The sequence below is a fragment of the Lygodium microphyllum genome, unplaced genomic scaffold (assembly GCF_053477565.2).
Source record: "Lygodium microphyllum isolate KBCC unplaced genomic scaffold, Lygodium_microphyllum_v1.1.10 scaffold_31, whole genome shotgun sequence".
NCBI lineage: Eukaryota > Viridiplantae > Streptophyta > Polypodiopsida > Schizaeales > Lygodiaceae > Lygodium > Lygodium microphyllum.
Window position 1 is genome coordinate 5068242 of NW_028229514.1, and position 10880 is coordinate 5079121.

The 10880-nt window shown below is 35.7% G+C and overlaps 1 protein-coding gene across 2 annotated transcripts in view; it reads left to right on the plus strand.

Annotated features, from left to right (window-relative positions):
* Positions 1 to 4760, plus strand: part of LOC148009272 (vacuolar protein sorting-associated protein 9A-like) — a 133336-nt gene extending 128576 nt beyond the window's left edge. For both annotated transcript variants that reach the window (XM_087673513.1, XM_087673512.1), the window contains one exon: positions 3391 to 4760. In XM_087673513.1, coding sequence (XP_087529639.1) covers positions 3391 to 4317 — 927 coding nt within the window. In that variant the 3' untranslated portion in view covers positions 4318 to 4760. The remainder of the gene's footprint in view (positions 1 to 3390) is intronic.
* The last annotated feature ends 6120 nt before the right edge of the window (positions 4761 to 10880 follow it).

Here is a 10880-nt window from a genome sequence, read left to right on the forward strand (position 1 = left end):
CAGGGATTTTGTGATTCAGACATGGTAGGAGATCTTGATACTAGGAAATCTACCAGTGGGTACGTCTTTACTTTGGCTTGTGGGGCTATCTCTTGGTATTCAAGGTTGCAGAAAATTGTGGCACTGAGTACTAAAGACGCTGAATATATTTTAGCCACAAAAGCTTCCAAGGAAGCTATTTGGCTTGGTCATTTGGTTAAGGATTTTGGTCTCTCTTCACGTACTCTAGTGGTTGGTTGTGATAGCCAGAGTGTAGTATGTTTGGTTAAGAATGCCATGTTTCATGTACGTACCAAACACATAGATCTTCGGTACCACTTCATTCCATAGGTCTTGGATGATGGTCTTGTCACATTGACTAAGGTCAAAACCCAAGATAACAGTGCAAATGTTCTCACTAAGAGTCTTGCAAAGGCTCATCATGAGCATTGCATTTGATTAGTGGGATTTGGCTAGCTTAAAGGTACCACTTTGGGCCTTTAAGTGGGAGGTTGTTGGGTGTAAAGTCCCTTTGGATGTAAAGTCCCTTAATCTCCGTGTATAAACTTACACGGTTGTGAAAACACCCTTATTTGCACCCTAACATATAAATACATTTTATTCTTTGTGTATCGTGACAAGTTGGTATACTCGTGTTGGGATTCTCTCTCTCTTATACTCAACACTGTTGTTGCTCCACTTTTGACTCGCATTCCACTGTGCACTCATCCCAACAGATAGTGAATGCATATACGCCATGATCTTTTTTTAAATTAAAAAAAACCAAAAGCATTGGAGAACAAAAGGGAGATGAGTAGGGCTAACTCAATCCTTTTTCCAGCAACTTATTCACCTGACTCATTGTCTCCTTTTGTTGGACTGCACTTACCTTGTAGGGTGGCTTATTAGGAGGGCTACTTCTAGGGCTAAGATCTATGCCATGATCTTCCGGCCTTTCAGACGGTAGTTGCCTCAGTAATGATTGAGAAAAGCAATCATTATACATTTTCAAAAATGATGTCATCATTTTTTAACTTATACATGTTCCCAACCTTTTTATTATTAACCTTATTCCTAATGAAAACCAAGTACACTGAAAGGTAATTTTTAATTACTTTAGAAATAGCACTAGTTGATACAACATGGACAGATCTTTTAATTTTACATCCAAGGTATGGGCCTTGCCCTTCTGCTGATCACTTTAGCATGTGAATCAATCATTGCATGCATATGACAAAGGACCCGCTTTTGGTCAACAACCACATTCTCTCCTTGCTGTCCATGCTATAAGCCTATTCCAAGATTAGGCATTGCATTTTCCCCTTTATGATGTGGATTTTCAGAGTGAGAAGCATCATCACTAGTTGATCCCATCTTACTGTAAGAAATACTTGCTGTAAATGCTACACTGAACACAATTTCAGCACTAGAGCAAAGCTTCTAATATTCAGTGAGGTGTCTCAAGCCCACCAAGTCAAGGGAAATGGCGGCATCTTGCCAATGGAACCATGAAACCAACCTTCCTTCTCGGAGTGGATGGTAATGACTTGATTATTCAACAATTACAGCAAGCATAAAATTCACATAAACTGAAAATGCAAATGTTACCACTTCATCTTGGACAATGGACAGCTTGCTGGCCCTAAAACTAGTGCCTCTTGTGGTATATTTTTATCTTGAATTGCGGTTTGGATGGGATACAATGACATTCCTTGAATCTCCTTGGCTCCCCAATTGCCTCTTGCTCATAAATGACCAGCAAGCCTTCCAACCAAATTTTCCTTTGGTTTGCTCAGGGATTAGCCTTCAATCGTGCTCCTTGGGTGACAAATTCAACCCCAAATGTTTGCAAGTTGAATGGTGACTTGAATCTCTTGAAATTACCCCAATTTCAATGATTGAAATTCAAGTCTCTAGGCCTTTAATTTTTAAGCATACTTTTTGAGATTAAATTTAAATTTCTTCTGTAAATTAGGATTTATAGTAGAGATTAGTCAAAATCTTCACCTCCAATGGCTACTTTTGCTGGGAATTGCTGAGGAAGGATGAGAATAGGTTGAAGAATGAGAGAGAATGCTGAAGAGAGAAAATTCAGACCTCCATGGCAAGAAAATGGAAGAAATCAACAGTTGACCTTGTATACACAACCATTTATGTAGTCTCCACTGATGGAATACCTTTGAATATGATGTTGCTTGGCTGAAACAGCTCTCAAATTGTTATCATCTATTGTTGTGGTCTCTTTTGGGCATGTCACTAGCTCTTGGAGGGTCTCTTGTTGGCTAGAAACGGCTTTGTGAAATAATTAACTTGTACCTCACATGTGCGAGTCACATTTGCACATTTGATTAACTTTTAATCAAATGCTAAGCAAAGCATTAAAATTTCATGTCCTTGTGACATTGGATCTTTGGTAAGGCAAAATATTCGACTCCCTTTTAGCCACATATGAAGATTGTATTTCATTTTCTTAGATTTTGGGGCTTTGGCACAATTGGGTCACATGGAATGCCTTCGTCTTTGATTTTGCCTGTAGGTTCAGAGTAATATTACTCAGCTCAAGGGTCTTCTCCATAGGCAGTTGGATCTTATTCGCATGCTAGCCTTCTCTCTAGGAAGGATTTAGTTGTGTGGCATATGGCAGTTTCTTCTACTACTCTGCCATGACTCATGTATTTCTCTTGTGATTAATATAATTACTCATTGTGGAGAGAGAGAGAGAGAGAGAGAGAGAGAGCATGTTTGTAGGTTAATAAAATAAGTACCTTACCACTAGGGTAACTGCTTGATTACGAGAAAAAGAGAATGTTTGTGTCCATGTGATTGGGTCTTTGGCAAGGCAAAATTTTCACATCTTGTGGAGCTGCACATGAAGATAGTGTTCCAATTTTTGCACTTCTAGGGTTGTTGGCATAACTAGGTCATCCGTAATGCTTTTACTTTTGACACACATTCAGGTGTTCAGAGTCATACTTCTCGAGTGAAAGGCCTTCTTCACTGGCAGCTTGATATTGTGCAGCATGCAGAGCTTCTTCCCCAAGAGGATTTGGTCTCACCGCATATGGCAGTTTCCTCCATTGCTTTGCTGTCCTTTTAGTTCATTTATGACTCTTGTACCTTTTCAGTAATTAATATAATTACCCTTTACTCACAGAGAGAGAGAGAGAGAGAGAGAGAGAGAGAGAGAGAGAGAGAGAGTTATATTAATGCCTACAAAATGCCAAATCGGCCTATGAGACCAAAGTGTTACATCTAAAACGTCAGGGAATTTTTCCAAGTCCCAAAATAGCTGTCATCTAATGCTATGACTAACTAAATGGAAAATAAACAATAAACATTCCATAGCTGATGAGAGAGAGAGAGAGAGAGAGAGAGAGAGAGAGGGAATGAATGAATGTTTTTCTTGTCCAGGCCAATCCACCTCAGCTCTATTCGAACCTCTTGTATATTCAGAGGTATAGGCATCATTCCAGGCTAGTCTCTGAAGCAGCTTATTTTTATACAAACCTTGTTTCAGCTGAGTCATTCATTGCAAATTTAGATGCAAAATCGATATCTATGGATGAAAAGGAGTTTGAAAGGAAGATGCAGTATGCAAGGGAATCTTTAGATGGGCATGGACATGCACCTGAGCTACCATCAGAGCAGACCCATGTGGAGCCCAACAAGACATCAGAAATTCAAGGACCACCTTCTCAGAGTCGCTCTATTGCAGGAATTGGTGCTATGGCAAGTATATCACTGCCAAAGTTGCAGGCTGATGGATCTAGTGCTGTACTAGAAGCCGATAAAGCAGGTCATCTTGCAAGAGAATTCCCTTTCCTATATGCCAAAGTTGGAGATTTGCAGGTTGAGGACATTGAATCGCTTCTCAATGATTACAAAGAATTAGTTTTGAAGTATTATGCTCTTTGCAAAGCAGTGGAGAGTATAACACCAGTGAAGCATGCAAGTGGCAACTTGAAGAGTAGTAATTTGGCAGGTGCAATTGATGGACGAGGTGAAGAATCACTTGCAAATGCCTCTCTACAAAAGGAAAAACCTACGGACATGGACCACCTAACAGCAGAATTAACAGAAAGTAGAGGAACAGAAACAGGAGACCAAAATGATATGTCCACCAGCAACGATGTATTTTCTGGTCTGTCCATTCATGACAACTCTGAAAAAACTATTGACATAACAGCAGGCTCAAATACTGAAGTGAGATTTCATGCTTCATATCAGCAGTCAGCTGAGAGGATGGAAGAGAGCATTAGCTCAGGGGAAGCACTTAAACAAGCAAGTCAGGATATTGTGAATCAAGCTGAAATGGAAAGCAGCAAACATGAGGTTTAGAAATAGTTATCTTTCTTTTTTAATGAGCTGCTTCAAGCATCATATGTATACATCTTGTAACAACATGCATAATTTAGGAAATGACTGCAGGATGATTTTTTCCCTGGACCATGCATGAACATTTTAGGGAGGTGAAGTGCTTGATTTTCAATTGAAGGGTGTGGGTCGTAATGAGTTATTGAGCATTCAATTTGCACAATGCCATTAGAGTTCTAACTGGATCAGAGGGCAATCAATAGGGTATTGTGTAACATTGTAGAGCCAAAACCAAGTGGCTAGGCTGGCTCATGTTCTGGACTCCTGACACACTAGGTGATAAGGGTGGATGGATGAAAAAAACATTGACAAATCTTCTTGGGACGGCATATGTTCACCCGATCTATCTTCTGTAGTAGATCATTGGTAGATGCAATGTAATGAGATCATCAAGAGGTATTGTAGCTTTTGCAAGTGCTGGTAGGGAAGGCATCTTTCTTAGTTGTTTAACCATTGATGCACGGAATTTCTTTCAGAAATTGTACTGATGTCTGAATAGTGGTAGTTGTTGAATATCTAACTTGATCAGTGTCTAAATAAGATGAATCAAACCAATGCAAGAATGTCATTCCCTGTTTGAAAAAAAGATCCTACCTGGCTCCTTTCGACAGTCCTTGATGTTTAGTGTTGTGCTAGAAGATCTCGATCCTAAAAAAAGTCCCATCTATGGTACAAGGGCCAATAGAGTGTCACCAAAGGCTCAACGCCACGGGAATCAATTCTGGTCATCCAACTCATCTTCTGCTGTTGAAATGAGGGTCCTGGAGATCGAGAGAAGCTGTAAAATTGTTCTTGCCTCAAACGGTGATGGCTATTGTAATTTCCTGATCTCTCTCTCTCTCTGTCTCTCCCTCTCTAATCGGTAAGTATGTTTATTACAAAGCATTGAACGTACAAGTCACACAACTACCAAGTATAGGCGGTGTGATTGAAGAGATGGCAGCAGCGATGGAGCCGGATCGTCTGTGGAGAAGACTTGCATTGCATTGGAAATTCGGCGTCTCAAGGAGCCATTGGAAATTGCGCAGCTGCAAGTGGAAGACATTCGTCGGATGAAAAGGGATGGATTGTATTGAGCCAATGCACCATCATTTTCGATTGGCCAAGTTGTGCGCTTTACGGGAATTGTCCTTGCATGATCCTTGATAAGCAAAGACGTATCTTATTTGTAGACGCTCGGCATGTTGTCAGTCCATGTCAGGAAAGGGTTATCAGATCAGTAAAGAAATTGAAATTGTGGCCTATATATATCATGGTATCGTTTAAGCACACATGAAAATTCTTCAGACTAAATAGCATGATTTTAGGGTGTTGCTTATGAGCTTTAGCCCATCAACAACAGAGGCCTAGTCAAGTCTTGCCATCTTAATCAAATGGGGGTGAACTCGTTATTTTACGTTCCAAGAAAACATTCTAACATGACCCAAACTTTCAATTGATAGGGAATTTGCTAATCGTAGATTGTCTCGTGGATGCCAAGAGGACTTCTTCATTAGCTACCTTGAGGCTTGAATATGAGTGGTGTAAAATATCATGTTTTTTTGAAAGAACCTACCGATGGTAACCTAGGTTGTATAGTGCATAATATGGGATTGATATAATATAGAAAACATGTGGCTATTATATGGTGATGCTTAAACATATAGGGTATAATATAGGATATGCTATCAAACATCCATTATCATATAGCATTAAGAAAAGGATTAGAACAATCATTCTTTTGTATTAACAATTATTCCATTTCCTTATAAATTTTAGGGTTGAACAATACCCAATCTTGTCTCATTAGTCTTTGAGTTGAGAAATTGTAAGGACAAGGGTAAAGAAAGAGAGAATATATATTAATTTAATCAGTTTATTTATGAGATTTTTAAGCCATAGCAATAATTTTAATTAGTGTAATTAGTTAAAAATTAGCAGATAAAAATAATCTTATTTTTAAAGAGTGTATTTTAACCTTAAGATATTAAAATATTTTTTCAAAATTAATTTATTTGAAATTAAAATATTAAAATAGCAATAATAATTACCAAATAAGCAAATGACAATGATAATGAGTCAACGAGACTTTTAGGATATTAGAAGCCTTACTTGATGAATTTATCCTTCACATAGACTTGTTTGGGATGGGATGAAATGTAGTACCTCTACCTGATTAATTTATTCTTCAAGTAGTCTTGTATGTTCTATTAAACTTTGGAGATAGGTTTGTCGACTTTGAAATGAGGAAGGAACGTAGAAGAAAATTTTAACTACTCTAGAAGAAGTGAGATATAAATATTACATGATACATAAAAAAAGTATAATGTAGCATAAAGCAAGCAATAAAACTTGAAATATTCAAATGGGTGTTCTATATGGGCATATGATTTGAAAGGTGAGGCTTCATGCATTAAGGAGTATCTTTAAAAAATTCAAAGGAACATAGTTGCTTGCACTAATCCGATCTAATGTAAAAATCTTGTTTTGGGAGTTTTGGAAGAGTAATAAACATAGAATTGAAGAGGTCAAAAGACCATACATCTAGTGTAAAAGTCTTGTTTTGGAAGTTTTGGGAGAACAAAAAACCTAGAATTAAAAAGTCAAAAGGCCATGCATTGACCTTCTTGAAGAAGTAGAAATAGGAATTGCTTCTAGAGTTGAGGAGTTTGATGAGATTAGTGCTGGACATATTTTAGTTGATAGTGGGGCAAGTTGATTTCATGCAATAGGTTTTTTAATCTAATCTTTGGTAGATCTAGGTGGTACAATATCCTCTCATGCAAGATAGAGCTCACACCAAGAATGGTTGGGGATATGCTTTGAGATGTAAAATAACTTAATATTACATTTGAATTGGACAAACGTTGTAGCATTTGGTATTTCTTTTAGTGCCATTCGAGACACTATTCACAGTAATTTGGATTCACTTTACTACACTATAACAAAAATGTGCACACAAAATACTTAGAATCAAAACATATTTTTGAGACACATCTAAAAGATCAAGTTACGTATTGTAAGCTATTAACTAATGTGGTCACTATATGTCCAAGAAGCTTAAACTCATAATTCAAAAATAGCATAATAATAATAATAATATAATGTAAATACATATTATTATACATACACTTACTAGATAGATTCATCAAAAGATTATTTATACTCAATAATTCTTGAGAAATACTAATTTATTTAGTTTGACCTCATAATCTACTCATGGTAATACTAAACATATTAGTTCCCTACCATCTATCTACAAGCATAATGCTACCAATATCACATGCAACACTTATGTATATTAATTCATGATTGTGCGATAAATAGATAATGGGAATTGATAAATAAAGAAATCTATAATCATCTTATTATTACAGTATTCTCTGTAATATCTATTGCACAATTCCATGGTATAAGTTGATTCTTATCACATTCTTAGCCTTATAACTTTCTTAGAAGATTGATATATCTCTTCGAGTAAACCTCGCTCACTTTGTAGAAAGTATTTTTGAGTGGTCCATAGAAAAATTGGGAGGTTCAAAGAATGTCATCATCATCATCTTAGATAATGCTTACAATTGTAATAGTGTAAGTGAACACATAATGGCCAAGTATCTAGGGATTACTTGGGTTTTCTGTGTGGCTTGCTCTTGTAACTTATTATTTAAAAAAGGAAACTTGTCATTCATTCAACCTATCTTATCAAATGCCAATCATTCATGAAGTTTATTAGAGAACATCAATGCACTTATGCATTATTTTGATAATATTGATTTGAATATATGAATTGATGCATAGACATTTATTAAGACTAAGAAGATTGATCCTCAATCACTCCATGTGGAATTTTGAACACTACATGATTCTATAATCATGGAAGTTGGGACTATGATAAGAAGATTGATCCTCAATCACTCCATGTGGAATTTTGGACACTACATGATTCTATAATCATGGAAGTTGGGACTATGATCATGCACCACATGAATCAAGACTATGTTTATTAATTACTACATCATATGAATTGACAACATGATTAAAGAAATTGATTAATAGATGAACCCATGACCATGAATGAATCAAGTCTAATTAATAATTACTACATCATATGAATTGACAACATGATCAATGAAATTGATTAATAGATGAATCCATGACCATGAGATAGTAAATAAAGACACATACAAATACCATTATTACCAATTCAACAACATGAATTCAAAAAACATTGCATGTATGCATATTCCTTAATGTCAGCATTGCATGATTTGAAATGACTTGATGAATGGGTGATCATTAATCACTCCATGTGAGACTATTGATACTACGACTATGATAATTGAATCCAACGATATGAACGTCCAAAGATGTGAATATTAATTCAATAGCATGAATGGAATGATCAATGCATCTTTGATACCCTATGCACAATTAATGAGACTTCATTCAATGCAAAATATAATACAAAATTCCTTGTGTGGTCAATGTGGTGAATTGCAAGCAAGGCTGTGAACAAATGAAAAATTCACTACGGATTGAGAGCATGATTGTCAATTACTTTAATCCATGAACTATCTATACAATCTACATGATTACATTTGAATTGAATATATGAATTCATGCAGAGACATGCATTGAGTCAAGATGATAACTTCAATAACATGACTCCCTAAGGCTCAATGAACTGGCGATCCTTAATCACCCAATGTGAAATCTTGGACACAACATGATTTTGTGATCATTGAAGCAAAGGGTATGATAATGCATCATATAAATTGAGACTATGATAAATAATCCATTAACAAATGCATCCACGAACACTACCTGGTAAACAAATACATAAATGTAGACCATGATAATCACCAATGCATTACATGAAGTAGATACATCAAGATTGATTTAGAAACTATGTCCTTGTGGAACATAAATTAAGACCATGACCACCACCATCAAATGAATCCATGAATTGACTATACAAGGTACATGATTGCATTTGGAATTGAATGTATCGATTGATGCGTGAAAATTCATCGACACTAAGACAATTAATCCAAGAATATGAATCCACATGCAATGAATGGATGATCCTTAATCACTCCATGTGAATCCTTAATCATTGAAGTAAATGAATGTATGAACCACTTGTTTCATAAATTATGCCCATGCAACACATAAATTAAGACCATGATCAAAGGAATCATTGCAAATCAATAAATTGCAATCGATTGATGTTCGGCGCAGTCATCGTTTAATTGGATATAGACATGCAGAAGTGGAGAGAATTTCAAAAGCATGTAGACACGTATCAACCTCTGACATCATGTTGTTCAACAGACATGCAGAGATAGAGAAAATCATGTATTCATGCTAATATTCAATAGACACACAAAGTTGGGGGAGAGAGAGAGAGAGAGATCGACAATCGCATGCAAGCCTAATGCATCATGCACAAGGGTAGAATGAAAGTGAAGTTGATCCTCAGGTACCAGCGCGCGCGCGTGCACAAGGACTCTAAAAAACTTCCTATATAGAATTTTTCTCTTATAATACCTAGTTAAAAAACGCCACTCAATCTAGGATGCACTTCGATGTACTCAAGCTTAGCATAGAGGATACATGTTTGGGGTTTATTGTCAAGGGTTTAGGGATATAGGATTTAGGGTTTATCACTTAAGGTTTAAAGTCTAAGGTTTAGGGTTTTTAAAGGGCAAGATAATAAATGTATATCTTAAATCTAGAATGCTTAAGATGCTACTAATAGTTAAATTAATATTGAGCTAGCATTAGTCTTATCTAATCTAGTATTAGTTGAACTAACATAAAAGCCAAATGAATAAAATGACACTAATGTAAAAGTAACGACAATTAAATAAATGTAAATCAAACTACTATTGATTTAACTACTAATATTAAACTAGTATTTGTCAAACTTCATGCACATGGAAACTAATGTTAGTTAGCTTTGATGCTAAAAGAGCTTTAGTTAGAAACTAGATATAAACTAACCCTAAGAGCATAATGGGCTATCATTACAGTAATATAGGCAATAAATTTGGACAAGTTTATACTATATTACTATCAATGGTGTATCTAAGCATGTTAATCAACATGTCTAATGTTCATTAAACATGTGCATGACATGATTTTATAGACTAGATTGAACAAAATAATACAACAAGCAAATCAATAAAAGATAAAATTTGAAACATCGACATAGTAATCCAATTAATAAAAAATTACCCACATTTACTTTTAAAAAAGAGAAAGAAAATTCTTTTTTCCTTCTTCTAGCTTGGCTATACACCCATGGAATGGTCCTTCATTACCCCTCCTTTGAGTTTCTCTTTTGAACTATGAAGAAAAAGGAAAAGAAAATCTTGTTTATTTCTTGAAAGTGAGGATGTCAAGAAGAAGAAGAAGAATGATGGGAAGAAAAAGAAAATAAAAAAGCATAAAAATTAACAAAAATAATATTTCTACAATGATACGAGAACAAAGAAAAATCCATTATTCTTCTTTGAGTGTGCTTGCACACTGCACACAAAAAG